Consider the following 14,930-nt stretch of genomic DNA (forward strand, 5'->3'; position numbering starts at 1 on the left):
AATTTAGAAGCATAATAAAGAATTATGATTTCCTAATTAATTAAAAAACTTTTTTTATGAAGTGGGTGCACATTTTTACATTCTGAATCTGTTCCAACCAAATCCACTTAACTGGGAACCCTGACAAACAGTACATCTGTTTCACTAAGCTGGTTTTCAAGAAACAGCTTTAGTGAAGTTCATTTAGGTTCTGTCAATACTAGGAAGGTGAGCCATGGGAACAACAGACACCAGTGCCTCTCAAGGGATACCCAGGGGAACCAAGATCAACACTGGTCATTTTCCTACTGTCTTACTTGAAAGAATGGATAAGTGGCAAATCATACTCAGTACTACCTAAAAAGCCTATGCCAAATCTATGGATTCTGTCAAATATATTTTATCTAAAAATAATGTAGTAAAGGATTCTTTGTGTGCTTTCACATAATTTCCTTACACTATTTTAGTGACTGAATAATTCTTATATTAGTTTATGCTTTTTAAATATTTTAACTTTTTATTACTCACTTTTCTAAACAAATTAAGTGAAGTAAAGATCCACAAACAAAATATGTTACTACAAATGTCCATTAATAAAGATCATTGCTTAACTGACAATTCTTGGTTTTCACTGGAGCCTGGTGAATAATGTAGATAAAGTCTGTCTTACTGAAGTTGAATCTTTTTCTGCTAATATTCAATTAACTGGATTCCATTTATTTTCCTTCTAACTGCCACATTTTAATAAATGATTTTCTAAATTACTCAGATTAGAAATTTAGACCATAATCCTATGTGGACATACGGCCTAACATTGTGACTGACTTCAGTGAGCCTACTTATACACAGTTAAGCAAATAAGCATTTGCAAAGGTGAAGCATTAAAAATGCACTGGTCCATTAATTTGGTTTTTGTATTTGTACCCCAAACTTGTGTTTTCATTAAATACTGTGTGGATGAAAAGTACTACATAAGAATTAAGTCATCAGTTCCTAAACAGGGTGAAGACCCACAGAAATTCAATTACAGATGTTGGGTTTAGACTAGAGATGGGGTGGCTGGGGGGTTAGGAACCACCGAGTTAAGTATTACTGATCTTAGATTTCCAAGTGACACAGAAAATGTGAAGGGAAACACCTGATTCTTTGAGAATTTCTGACTGGAAAAATCAAAGAATGGAAAAGCCATTTACAAGTTCCACTGACTTTTTTCATTTACCAATGTATGTATTAGGAAGGGAAAAAAACCCTACTAAACAGATATCTTGATGGAAAGGAGCAAGTATACTTACCCAAAGCAAGACCTGCTAAAAATGCTGCTCCAAGACCAGACGCATCTGTGTTTACTGGCTTGTCTATTTTCTTATTAATTAAGTCAGAAGTCATTTGCATTATAAAACTATTGTTACTAACTCCTCCATCTGCTCTATATGGAAGAAAAAGATTAAAAAATTGGGTTAAATGATAACATAATGATAAATTTTCAGAAATAACTTTCAAGATCATATGTACATACAGAAGTCTGTCCAATACATTTGTGCAAATATATTCCATTTTCTGAGTTTATAAAGTATAAATTTAAAGGCCAAAATAAGATTCTTATGGAAATAAGTTAGTGATTGACAAAAACACTTTAAAAAATTGGCTTAGATTTTAAAGATTTTGGTACAACCTTGAGTTCAGTCCCCTAAAACATTACAAACATCATAATCCTGGATAAAATGTTAAGGTTATGATAGAATATGGCTTTTATATGATATAGTCGGAATCATGGAACATCTACAATTTTAAACATCCCCTTTAGACAGGTCCAGAAAACAGAATGGTTCATAGTTTTGTTACTGATTAAGCTTTCAAGTTGTTCTGTATACAAATTCATAGTTACTTCTTTTTAGAGACATAACTAGTACACAGTAAACTCCCTATTTTTACTTTACTTTTTTCCTAAATGACTCTCTATCTGAGAACGGTTCTATTAGGTAAGGAAAACAGACGCTTATCACTATTGATCCTGTCAGCTGAGAATAGTTATTAGAGTTGAAAAGGCAGCATCCGAGAGCAAAAAGCTAAACTAAAGATAATTTACATGCTAATATCTGAATTGTCACAAACTGGATTCCTGCATCTCTGGACTCCTTTCATAGCAAACTACCTAGCCATTGTTCTCTACTACAAGAAATGCAGGTAGCAACACCTGTAGTTACAACTGCTCAGCTTCCCATTATAAAAGATCCAGCTGTTCCAGCTGAAAACTCCTATTCAGAGTCTAGGCTTCAGACCCGGTAAGTCTAGATAGTTTCCACAAAAACTGTTTCAAGAATAAGATTAGGGGGGAAACAGTTTTATTTATTAGATTTATATGCCACCTTTCCCCAAAAAAGGCTTATTTTGTCCGTTTTAACAAATTGGTATACATCTATTTTAATGAAGCTTTATCACCTTTATGCATTGGATTGGGCTGTTGAAACTGAAGACAGCTCAAGTTATGTGTCAATGAATATACTGGAATTTTCACAAACTCAACTGACACATTTTAAATTTGACTGTTCAGTTCTGTGGAGGTTGTCTGTACTGAGCATGGTCTAGCCGCTGTCTATGATCAGTCTCTGGATTCACCTCATTCCCAAAGAGCAACAAGACTTGATTCCATGGCTGCAGGGACTGAGTAGGACTGACTAAGTAACTGTTGCTCCCAGCTGATATGGCACACAGCATGCACTCTGAGAACAAGATTACTATCTTCCCTCTGCTCCCAAAGCTCTCCTGCTGTTTCCTGGACCACCAGGAAGACCTTCACCATTTTAGCTACAAGAGTAACATAACAGTAGTAAATTATTATCCTTTAGGTAAGCCATTCTCTAGAGCAGTGGAAGCCAACCTTTTTTGGGAGACTTGCCACAAATTAGCTCCACACATTCCTTGAGTGCCACTCTAATGTCCTTCCCCTGCCTGATCTGCCGCTTTCTCTTATCGTTTCCTACCCTGTGCTTCCTACCCAATCTGCTGCCCTGCTTTCTACTTCCTGCCCTCTCTGATCTGTGCCACTTGTGGCACACAATACCACAAGCTGGCTATCCCTGCTCTAGAGCAGTGGTTCTCAATCTTTTTAGTTTCAAGGCACCCCTTGTTAGACTAAAAGCCACCCTTGGAAAATGTCAGCTCTTAGTTTTTACTTATTTTTTGGCTCCAGAAAAATAATAGAGTAATTCTGCTGCTGCAAAGAACTCGGAAAGACCACAACATGTCAAGATACTTTTGACACTATGGATTCCTGTTTTAAATATTTGGGTTTATCTCATGTAGGTGTTTTCACACCTCACAGTACTAATATTTCTTGGGACCCTGTAGCCCTCCTAAAAGGATCTTGTGGCACACTGCCTGAGATTCACTACTTTAGAAACAAAAAAACAAACAAAAAAAAAAACTGCCAGTGTATTTCACACCTATTAGGTTACTGCAGAAAACAGTGAAGATTCATGAGTCTGGGTAGTCCAGGTTCTGAGAAAATATATTCTAATGCAATAGTTCCCAAACTTTTTTAGTCCCAGCTTACATAATTTCACATGACCCGATGCACGCAGTTACAGCTCATCTACCTATAACTAGCCAACTGCCTGTCAGAAATGATGGGGGTGGGGGGGAGCATGCGGGGACAGAGCCCCATGCCCCACCCCATGTGGGCCTGCTCCCCTTTACCTCCTGCTGCTTGAGGTCCAGGCCTGCTCCCCACCTCCCCGTTGTAGAGGTGGGGGGAGGGTAGGAGTAGGCCCAGGCCCAATGCAAGGGAGGACTGGGCCCGAGGGTGGGGAGAAGCTGGCCTACCACGCGGCAGGAGGGGGGGAGAGAGGGAGGGAGTATAGGTCCAGGCCAACCCGGCAGCGGCAGGGGAATGAGAGGAGAGGGCTCAGAGATGATGGGGGTGGGAAAAGGGGGGTAAGGGGAGGAGTGGGCCCAGTCCCAAGGGAAGAGGAGGCTCACTCCTCCTCTGAAGCCACTGCCACATCGGGCCAGGCCTGCTGCTCCTCCCCACCATCTCAGTGGGCTGGTTTCTCCCCTGGCTTGGGCTCATCCTCCTCCTCCCCACCCCCATGTGGGATCCAGGCCCACTCCTCCCTCCTCCTACCACTGCGGCACACCCACTATTCCCCCAACCCGCATCAGGCCCATTCCTCCCCCCACCACCGCCACATCGTCCTGTGTTGGGCCCTGCAGGCAACAACAATGGAAGGGGGGAGGGATGGGCCAAGGCCAGAGCCGGTGGCCTCCCCCCCATGGCATCCTGACCCCGCTCCCCACCCCATGCCGCTGCCATCACCTGCAAGAAGGGGGGGGGGATGAGGCCACCCCCACCCTCCGTCCCATCATTGCTACTTGCAGGGAGCAGGGCAAGGGGGGGTGAGGCCAGCACTGTTGGCCTCGCTCCCTCTGTTCCATCCGCTCCATTGCCCTCGGCCCCCTGCCCTGCTCCCTGCAGGCGACAATGACAAAGTAGAAGGGCGGGGGGTCAAGGCCATCAGAGCTGGCCTTGCCCCCCCCCCCCCCCCCAACCTTTACTCCTTGCAGATGATGGCAGTGATGGCGCAGGGAGGGAGCAGGGTTGGGCTCCATTGCCCCACCCCCCTCTCCTGTCCCGTGTCCTTGGCATCGTGGTGGCACTGCACCGCGCTGCCAGCTCCTGTTCAAACACTTGTTTGCACTCTGATTGGCTGTTTGTCAGCCAATCACAGTGCGAATAAAGCATTATGGACAGACAGACTTAAGCTTTTATAATATTATAACTAGCAGGAGGCAGGGACTTAATATGGCCCAGCTGCTCCATGGTAACTATCCCCATGCCCACTATTATCCCACACTGAGAACTAAACAGGGCAGCTTACTCTTGAGTGAAACAGGGCTGTTTCCCCAGCTTTCAGTCACTATGAGGTAGGAGCAAATACACAGTTACCACGGAACATCCGAGGTGTGACAAGTCCTTCCCTCCTATTAACTTTGGGCACATGAAATGCTGTTGTCCCAGCATTTTCTCTGTGGTCAATAAAAGCTAACCTAGGATTAAAGCCACATGCCATTTAGGAATAAACTGTCTTAATTCAGCTTTCACCGTGGGGTAACTGAAGGCACAAAGGTAGATGAGGAGCAGTACGTCCAAACATTCATTGTTAATTGTAAATATACTGAGTGATTGCAGGCTCAAAAGGAATTAGGGGCTCCATAAGTTTCACAGCTCCACTCAGGGTTGCAATCCCTCATTTTGGAACCACTACTCCAGTGGTTATGGATACTTTTCCCCAAACATCTCTCCCATATTTAAGAAAGGGAAGAAGGAGGATCCAGGGAACTACAGACCAGTGAGCCTCACCTCAGTTCAAGGAAAAGCTACCTGAAGGGGAGGGTCAAAAGAGAATGGAGCTAGACTAGTGGTGGCAGATGAGAGAACAGGGAACAACATTCTGAAGTTGCAGCAAGTGAAGTTTAGGTTAGATATTAGGAAGAATTTTCTCACTAGGAGGGTAGTAAAACACTGGAACAATTTATCCAGAGAGGTTGTGGAATCTCCATTCTTGGAGGTGTCTGAGAGCCTGCTAGACAAAGCTTTGGTTTGGATGATCTAATTGGGGATGGTCCTGCTTTGAGCAAGGGGTTGGACTAGATAATGTCCTGAAGTCCCTTCCAACCCTAGTTTTCTATGAGTCTATGAAATCTTTTTTTTTTTTGCTGGGCCCTGACTCCTCACTCCTAAATTCTGCCCACATCTTATTTTACACTCTCCCATGTGTCTTTGTCCCTTTTCTGCTTTCAATCCAAGGCCTGCCTCCTCATGCCTCTACAATCCTCCTTTGCTGCTTGTGTGTTAGTATGGGGACCACTGAAAAAATAAGAGAGAATGTTTTGGGTTTTTTTCTATTTCTACATGTAGCATCAATGGTCCTTGTCTGTGTGAAGGAGTCATCTCATAAAAAGTTTCAGAGCCCCTACAACTCTGGAATGAATTGTGATTAAAGATAGACTCTTTGGAATATTAATAACCAAACTCCAAGAAGTTTCAACTGAATATGTACAAACTGAAATATTCAGAAGCTGATCCCTAGACTTTTCAGATTTTCAAGAGGGTGATAAAAGCATACCTACAGGGTAACTGGCTTGCTAAATTTAAATTCCTGCTCCAAAAAGTGAAAGTGCTACAGTTACTTACAAACAGTTGTAAACAAGAGTTAACATGAGCACAAAATAATATTTTCCCTGATCTCATGCTCAGAAATGGCTGAACATCTTTTGATGAAATTTTCCCCACAACAATCAACCTGAAGCAGATGACCAGTATGGCAAATATCATCCCAGTGACCAAAATTTGGCAAAAATTACGAGCAATTGATAAAAGGTCCTTATAACAGCAAGTATCAGGCAACCTTAAGTATAGACATAGCTTACTATATCCCTTTAATCTTGTGAATAAAATTTATATTTTTTTCTGGCTTCTATTAAATCTGAATATGAAAGTTCAACACATGACTCAACTACCAACTCATACTTGCCAAGCTGAGATAATATAGTTGAAAAGTTATCCTTGAGCAGAACCCACATTATTTATGAAGTTCTATCAGCGTGGACACTAAACTCAAATGGGTTGACCAGTTCTCACTATCAGCATCTTCACACTAGGGACAACTGAATAACCAAGTTCTAGAGAGTAACCTTTTTCCCCCACAGCTGTTTTTCCTGAACACACAAACACCAAACAGTTTAAGGTTTATGTGGTATTACAAGGCGTACAAACATACCGAATATTTCTAAGTGGAATTTGCAGCTCCTTCAAAAAGATATCATACAGCTGTTTATTTCTTTAAAAGAAAATAAAAATAAACATTAATATAAATAAATTATGCATGTATGTGTAAGTTGTACATTATAAAAACTGTGACACATCCATAGAATATGCAAGTATGCTAAAGGACAAAAGGTGACAGTTTTAGAACTGCCAGTGATAGCTTCCCAGTCTGGAGTAAATGATTCAAAAGATGAACCAAGATTGTCATAATAGTGTGCAACAGTCCAATGTCCTTGTGCCTAAATCAAGGTCACTGATTGACCATTGTACTAAGCACTGTATAAGGAGATGTGGTTCCCAACCAAAAAAAGTATAGTTTATTTAGGACAAGGTACAGTAAGTAGACGTAACAAGCAATCAGAAGGAATGAGAAAAGAAGGCTGAAGAAAATGCTAAGCAGAGATTCAGCCAAGTGCTTCAACTGCTTTTGAAAGTGTCAACAGCATAATTTTATCTTGCCTGGACAGCTAACCCATTTGATAAGGAAAAACATAAAGTCAAAGCAAGAAAAAAAATATAAACTGGAGGCTTTGGGTTTTCTTGGCTGGGTCTTTGGATGAGATTTTCAGTTTTCCCTGTAAGCAAGAAGTGCACCCCCTTGTTCAGTGGCAAACAAATTCTGTCTAGTATATATTATGATATCCATCACTATCTTACATTAAACACTGATAACCTAAAACATTAGTCTGAGTTAGTGAAGAAACTCCAGCTTCCATCTACCTAGAAAAAAAATCAGGGGTGGAAACAGAGGGGGGGGGGGTTGTTAGTTTTACACAAATTTAGCCAGGAAGCAAGAGGAGAAACTTTAGGGGGAAGACAGGTTTTGTACATGCAGAAGGGCTAAGTGCATTTTACTTTGAAAACTGTTCTATTTGTTAGTAACAAAAACTCTGAGCCTTTAAAAATGTACATAAGACTGTCTTTGTACTATATTAGAAAGGAAAATAGGGAAGATGCCAAAGCTGCTCATTGCTGAGGATAAGGGAATACTATAGTTAACATGTTACAAATGGTTACAGTACAGGTATTTATGTAATACTGGATGACCAATATCCAGACTCAGAGAAAAAAAAAAATAGTTGAAAATATAAAAAATTAACTACATTAAATTAAATTCAGTACCTGAAAGCTATAGATTCCAGTATAGCTCGTACAAGATGATTTCTGGTAGTGGAAGTTTTCAGACCCACAAAAGAAGCACACAAATATGGATCATTCACAGAGGCCTGAAATAAAAGTTTGACAATGAGAAATACATGAATGAGTTATATTTCTAAAGTTCTGAGAAAGGATTAAAATAGTAAGAAAAAAAAAAACTTACACATGACAATTACAGGCAGCATAATGAGAAGAAGAAAAATTAAAACAATATGTAAATAGTTTATTGTGTTATTTTAGTGGGAAGAAGAAAAATTAAAGCAATATGTAAATAGTTTATTGTGTTATTTTAGCTGTCTATATATTTCAGTAAACCAGCAATTTAAAAATACATTTATTTCAATAGAAAAAAGATGTACTACGTTTATTTCAGAATTCTTGTACCAAATCTAATTTATCTCACACTTGTTTAAAGTACATAGTGTATATTTAGGCTCTAGTACTAGTGTAAGATAAAGCATGATATTTTTATAACTGATTTTGGAGGAAGTATTTAATTTCAATTTACTCAGAACTTTTCTAAAGAATATTATTTAGTTTATACAAAGTAGCTTGGAAGATGCTGGTAGTTCTTTTAATTTAGATGGTATAATTCATGACATAATGATGCAATGCATTTGGACTAAATTCCTGCTGTCCCCAAAAGTCATTTCCTTTTTGTAAGTTAATAGGCAGGTTAGTTTCTATATCCTTTTCCTGCTACACTGTTTTGGTGGATTTGAGCAAAAGAATGTCATACCATTTGCCCTTATGTGGACAGTATTAAATTTCTCCCCTGGCCCCCCCCCAATTAAAAATATCCTAGATTTTTTTTTTAATCCAGTTTTATTTTCCTAAATATTAGTTATAATAGAGTTCTCAGAAACTCTGATTTCAACCACACTGTAGCTTGGGGCAGGGAGAAACCCAAATATCAAAATCAAAATTTGAGAGTACAGATACATAGGAGAAGTCAGGTTTAAGAGAAGACATCCCCATCAACATATTAATACAGGAATTCCAAACCACGTAAGCCCAGTAATTCATTTATTTGACAAGATACTATTGTGGGTTCCCCATTTTGGGGGAACCCAACTTGAGATCCTGGGATCTCATAGGTAAGCAAACAATTATGACACAAACTACAGTGATAATTTCTTCCTACACCCCATCAGTTAGAGGCTGGTTTAGGCTCTGAAATGACATCCATATTTTTTTATTATCATTATCTAATACAGTGGTGCTCAATCTCTAGCCCACAGAACCACATCCTTAGGCCTATGGGTCTTCCTATGGGTCCAGACATTTAGCAGTGGTGGCAGGATCCCACCTGCAGCAGTGGGGAAGTGGTAGTAATGTTAACTACCACTGGAATTTGGCTCCAGGCTCTCCTGATGCCAAATTTCCAGACCCATGTGGGGGCCTGTATAATCTAGTTCCATGTGCCAGATCGTGCCACCATGCAGGATCAGATCTGGAAAGGGTCTGTGGGGCTGGCTGCAGCACCTGGTGACGCCCACTTACCAACCCCAACAGTTTCCCCTGTGATGGACTGGCTCATGCACTGACCCCATACACAGTTTCAAGTCCACAGACTGACCCTGTGCCACTCATTGATCTGGTAACAATAAATAAACCTTCATATACTACCTTTGTTCTTGTGTATTTTTTTTTGTTAAGCATGTTGTGATGAGAGAGAAAAAAAGAAAATAAGAAAAAAAGGAGAGAGAGAAAGAGAAAGAAAAAAGAAAAGAGAAGGGAGAAAAAAGAAGAGAAAGAGGTAAAGAAAAAAAGGAGAAGAGACAAAGAAGAAATAGAAAAAAGGAAAGAGAAAGAAGAGGAGAAAAAAGAGAAAGGGAAGAGAAAGAAAAAGAAAAAAGAAAAAGGGAGAGAAAAGAAAAAAAAGGAGGCGAGAAGAGAAGAGAGAAAGAAAGGAGAAGAGAGAAAGAAAAATGGAGAAAAAAAGAAAAAATATGAGAGAAAGAGAAAGAATGAGAAGAGAGAAAAAAAGGACAAAGAAAGCAGGTGTGTCCCACTGCCCTGGTCTCCCACTGCTACCAGCTACAGCTCAGGCCCCTTGGTCCATGGCAGTGTCCAGCAGAGGGAAGCAATGACACCCCAGCAGCAGCCACAAGGGCTGGGGCAGTCAGGCCTCCAAGAGTCCTGGAGCAGGGGGAGCCTGGTCAGACAAATGCCCTGTCCCACCTGGGTGGAGACAGCACCAGGGCACCAAGCACTCAGGCAGGGTCCAGGCAGCACGGGGAGAAGTAGGCATGGTAGGAGGTGCTGTGGGCAGGCCAGCTTGGCCAGGCCTTTGGGAAGGCAGCAGCCAGAGGAGAGTAGGGGCTGGGCAGGAAGCAGGGGCTGCCCTGGGGCTTTTCAGACTCAGGCTGTGGTTGGCAGGTGGGTGGGGGTGCCCAGCAGCACCTAAGGTGGGGCCCAGCCTGGCCTGCACAGCTCCACAGGGATAGGCCACAGCTGCCCTGCCCACATGTGGATGCTACCCAGCCAGGACAGGGCACCAGGCTCAAAGAGCTCCCAGCTCCAGGCTCAGCCTCCCTGCGCACTGGGCACAGCACGAGCAGGGCAGAGTTGCCTCCAGTCAAAGGGCCCAGCCACAGGAGCCCCCTGGACCCCTGAAACAGCCAGGGAGGCAGTGCTCAAGGCCAAGGTGGCCGGGAGCCACCAACACAGCTGCCCTCTGCAGTGCCTGCCCGAGCCCCAGCCCTGCCTGCCCACAGCTCCACTCCAGGGGCCAGCCTAGGCTGGAGGGTGCAGCCCAGGGATAGGGAGTAGAGTCAGCAAAATGCAGACTGCGTCCCTCCCTCTGTTCTCCTGACTCTGCCCCTGGTGCCTGCTGCAGTGCTGGGACCTGTGGCTGCTCTGGGGAGCCTGGAGCAGCAACTTAAACAAAAATTTTTAATAATTTCCTCACACACCTCCTGGCGTGCCAAGGAAAATGTCTCTGCGTGTCACTAGGCATGCCAGGGGTTGCCTATCCCTGTATTATTTACAAAAAAGCAAAAGCATGTGACACATGCATTGTACACACAAAAACTATGTTAAAACATTAAGGTTGAAAATGCATGCTAGGAAATGTTAGAATTCAAGTTGCCAATCTAGTTTACTTTATATCAGCCCCTTCTACATACACATTATGATACCATCTTTAACTACATGAGCATATACTGTTTTTTTCTACAGAACCGCTCTCAAATCAGGATGGACATGGAATAAATTAGGATTGTGTAGAAAAGAGCCTGTTGTCTGTAGGGCCCCTGCCTCATTTGTGGCAGGATTTCGAAGGTGTAAAGTGAATGAGGCCTACGACTGCAGTAACTGAAAGTTAAGCCAGTTTAATGCTGCCCTACCAAACTAGATTCTATCCCAAATTCTCCCGCCAAGCTTCTCTGTAATGCTTGTCAAGTTGTTTCAAGAACACTTTTCGTAAATGGTCATTACTTGCATGTCCCTCATTTTTGAGGAGCACAACTTAAAACTCTTGAGTCTTGTTTGCAGAACTAGGGACACTTGTAACAGCAACTGAAGTCAAGAGGAACTGTGTTCTGAACATAAAAAGCAGCAAGGTTCTCAACCTCTTCAGATTCACAACATTCCTTGTTAGACTCAAAGCACCTCTCAGAAAATATCAGTTCTTAGCTTTCACTAGTTTTCTGAGTATAGAAAAACAACAGAAATTTTTTTCTGTTGCAAAAAACTCAGAAAACCCCAACAGGTCAGAATGCTTTGTTTGAAATTTCTGGGTTTAATTTTGTGAATCATGTTGGTGTCTGAATACCTAACAATGCTAATATTGCACAGCATCCTGTAGCACCTTTAAAGGATCTCACAGCACCCTAGGGTACCATAGCACCCTGGTTGAGAATCACATATAAAGGGATGAGTATTTTTGTAGTCAATGCTAAAAACTCCTAAGCATCTCAAATTGCACACTTAATATTAACAGACATTTTTAAAGATAACAGGAACCTCTGACACAGAGTATAAATAAATTGTGAACTATTCAGATAATCTAGTGATAAGCTCCACAAAAAAGCCCATGAATAAATTGGTAGTTCTTTATTCATAATAATTTGACAAGTGGTAATATGTATATGGTATAGGGCAGGGGTGGGGAAAATATGGCCCGTGGGCCATATCAGGCCCGCAAGGCCATTCTATCCTGCCCGCAGGGCCTCTAAAAAATGTAGAAAATTAATATTTCTCTGTCTTTGGTTCCTGTCAAAATTGACAGAAACCAGAGGCAGTAGGACCCAGGGGAAGCCTGGCCGGCTCCTGCAACAGCAGGGCCCACCTGGCCCTGCCCCACCCCAGCTGAAAGCCCCAGCGGGGGCTTCTGGCCTGGGACAATGTGGCTGCCCCACACTGGAACCGCAGGTAAGGGAGGGACCCCAGGAAGAGAAGGAGCGTGGGGAAAAGCTGTCCCTCCCCTGCCCTGTGGCCAGTGCTCCCTGCTGCAGCCACTCGCAGCCCATGCAGGGCTGTCTTGAGCAGGCACAGGCAGCCCCAGGTAGGCTACAAGTGGCTGCAGTGCAGGGCACCGGCCATGAGGTGGGGCTGCTTTTCCCCCGTGCTCAGCACCAGCTTGTAATCTGGCCCTGCTGCCAGCCTGGGCCCCGTGCCAGCTCTGGGCTTGCCCGTCAGGGCTGCTTCACAGTGGCAGCAGCTGCAGCCCCCCTGCTTGCCACGCCGGGCAGTGTCTGCTGCTGCCGCCTGCCTGGAGCTCCAGGCTGAGCAGCCCAGAGGTGTCGATGGCAAACACTGCCCAGCGCGGCAAGCAGGCGGGCCGCAGCTGCTTCCACCACAGAGCAGTCCCGATGGGCGAGCCCAGAGCCAGCACAGGGCCCAGGCTGGCAGTGGAGGCCCATTACAAGCTGGTGCAGAGCGTGGGGAAAAGCAGCCCCTCACCCGCCCTGTGCTCAGCGCCCTGTGCTGCAGCCACTTGCAGCCTGCCTGGGGCTGCCTGTGCCTGCTCAAAACAAAATGAGGGCAGGGGGTACATGGCACAATGCCCTGCTTGTGCTCCTTGCTCCCCTGCCCTGCTGCCCTGTGCACCCCCCCCCCCCCCCCCAAGCCCCTGCCCCCCCAAGCCTGGGCTCTGTAGCTGTCAGTAGCTACCCAGAACCTGGGCCAGCTGCAAACATCTGCTGCTTCTCTACCCCAGCCCCCACCTGTGCCTGCTCAGGACAGCCCCGCACAGGCTGCAAGAGGCTGCAGCAGGGAGCACTGGCCATGGGACAGGGGAGGGGCCGCTTTTCCCCATGCTCAGCACCAACTCGGTCCCTGCCGTGAAGCAGGGTGTCAGGGCTGCACTCTGCCCCCCACCTGTACCATGGGGCTGGGGGGGGCACTGGGAGCGAGCAGGTGCACGGGGCCTACACCAGTGTCCTGGGGCCAGCACCGGCGGGGCCCAGAGCTGGGCAGCAGGAGTACAGGGTCCCAGCCAGCAGGGGCATTATGCAGCTGGGCCAGCTCCCCACTCTCCCTGCTGGTGCAGCCCAACCCAGCTCCACAGACCCCTGCCAACCTGCGCCCCGCTCTAGGCCCAACTGGTGCTGGCCCTGGGACATTGGTCCCAAGATGGTGACCAGGGGGCGGGGCACCTGTCAAGGGATGGGGCTACCCAGGCTGCCTTCGACAGCTTGCCAAACCAGGGTAAGCGGCCCTCCGCCCAAAATAATTGCCCGCCCCTGGCTTAGGGCTACACATTAAATAATGACAATAAAACAAAAAACTGAATAGCTGCTCATTAAGTGAATACCATTCATGCTGCGTACTGGAAGATGTGAGGTTCTGTGGAAAAATAATATGTCACTATGTAATTAAAGATCATCATTGTGCATACATATAAGGGATCTGAATTAAAATTATACAGGCACCATCGTGTAAGAAAATAAGGAATTCTGGTGGTCAGTCAGGAAGCCAGTTTAAAACAGGCTGCCATTAGACAGGATTTTAAGTTTTTATTCAGTTCCGCACCCTTTGTAGTAGAAGGTGGCACCAGCCAGCTCATTAAAGAATCAAGATGACAACATTAGCAGAGACTGTAGAAGTGGCCTTGCCACTGATGTAGCTGAATTTGCAAACTCCTCAACTGCCTGCTATCTACAGTTCCTCTTTCACTTGAGGTGATGAAAAAAAGCTCTAAAAAGAGTTGTATTCTTTTCACCAAGAACAGGTCTAGATTGCAGTCCACAATTTGAAATATGTAATATCACTCTGAGCTGCTAGAGTATTACTTTGGTATAATTGCATAAGATTTGCCTCACCATACAGCTCACCAATATCATAGAAAGTTAGGGTTGAAAGGGACCTAAGGAGGCCAGCTAGTCCAGGATTTCTCAACCTAAGGGTAGCAAGAATATTTCAAAAGGGTTGTGAGCTGGGGCAGGGTAGAGGGGTGGTAGGAAGGTGTCTGCCCCTTCCAGTGGGAAAAGGGGGCAGGGGAGAGCTGCATGGCTAGGCTGCCTGTGCTCATGGGGGTGGGACAAGGTGGCTGGGAGATGCTGCATGGAGGCCGAGAAGGGCCATGACCAGCCTGCCTGGTGTGACAGCCCCAGCCCAGTTAAGGGGGGGTGCCAGAGGCCTCCCCTCCTTCTCCCTCCAGCCTGTGCAAGGGGCTGTGGGTTGGGAGTGAAAGACAGCAGCATGGCCTGTGGGGGCAAGGGAATGTGGGTTAGGACAGGCCAATGGATCGTTGCAAAAATGGGTCCTTGGTAGGAAAAAAAGTTGAGAACCACTGATCTAGTCGAACTCCCTGCTCAAATCAGAATCAAACCCTATGACTGAAAATATCAATGCCTATGACTGAAAAAGGCCTTTATTCTGCCTCAATACAAAAGGAATTATAAGGCCAAATACAGCGACTAAAGCAATATAAAGTTGTCAGCCCCAGAGAAAGCCTTTGTATGTGTGTTAATGTCAGTCAGCAGTGAACTTCATGACAAAGGGCAGGATATTTAGTGCA

The 14,930-nt window shown here is 44.5% G+C and overlaps 1 protein-coding gene across 1 annotated transcript in view; it reads right to left on the reverse strand.

Annotated features, from left to right (window-relative positions):
* Nucleotides 1-14,930, reverse strand: part of GK5 (glycerol kinase 5) — a 64,270-nt gene that overhangs the window by 1,296 nt on the left and 48,044 nt on the right. Inside the window, exons 13-15 of the mRNA XM_019491819.2 lie at nucleotides 7,928-8,031; nucleotides 6,759-6,818; nucleotides 1,272-1,405 (exon numbers count right to left, since the gene is read on the reverse strand). Coding sequence (XP_019347364.1) covers nucleotides 1,272-1,405; nucleotides 6,759-6,818; nucleotides 7,928-8,031 — 298 coding nt within the window. The remainder of the gene's footprint in view (nucleotides 1-1,271; nucleotides 1,406-6,758; nucleotides 6,819-7,927; nucleotides 8,032-14,930) is intronic.

Source organism: Alligator mississippiensis, chromosome 7 (assembly GCF_030867095.1).
Source record: "Alligator mississippiensis isolate rAllMis1 chromosome 7, rAllMis1, whole genome shotgun sequence".
In the NCBI taxonomy this organism is placed as follows: domain Eukaryota; kingdom Metazoa; phylum Chordata; order Crocodylia; family Alligatoridae; genus Alligator; species Alligator mississippiensis.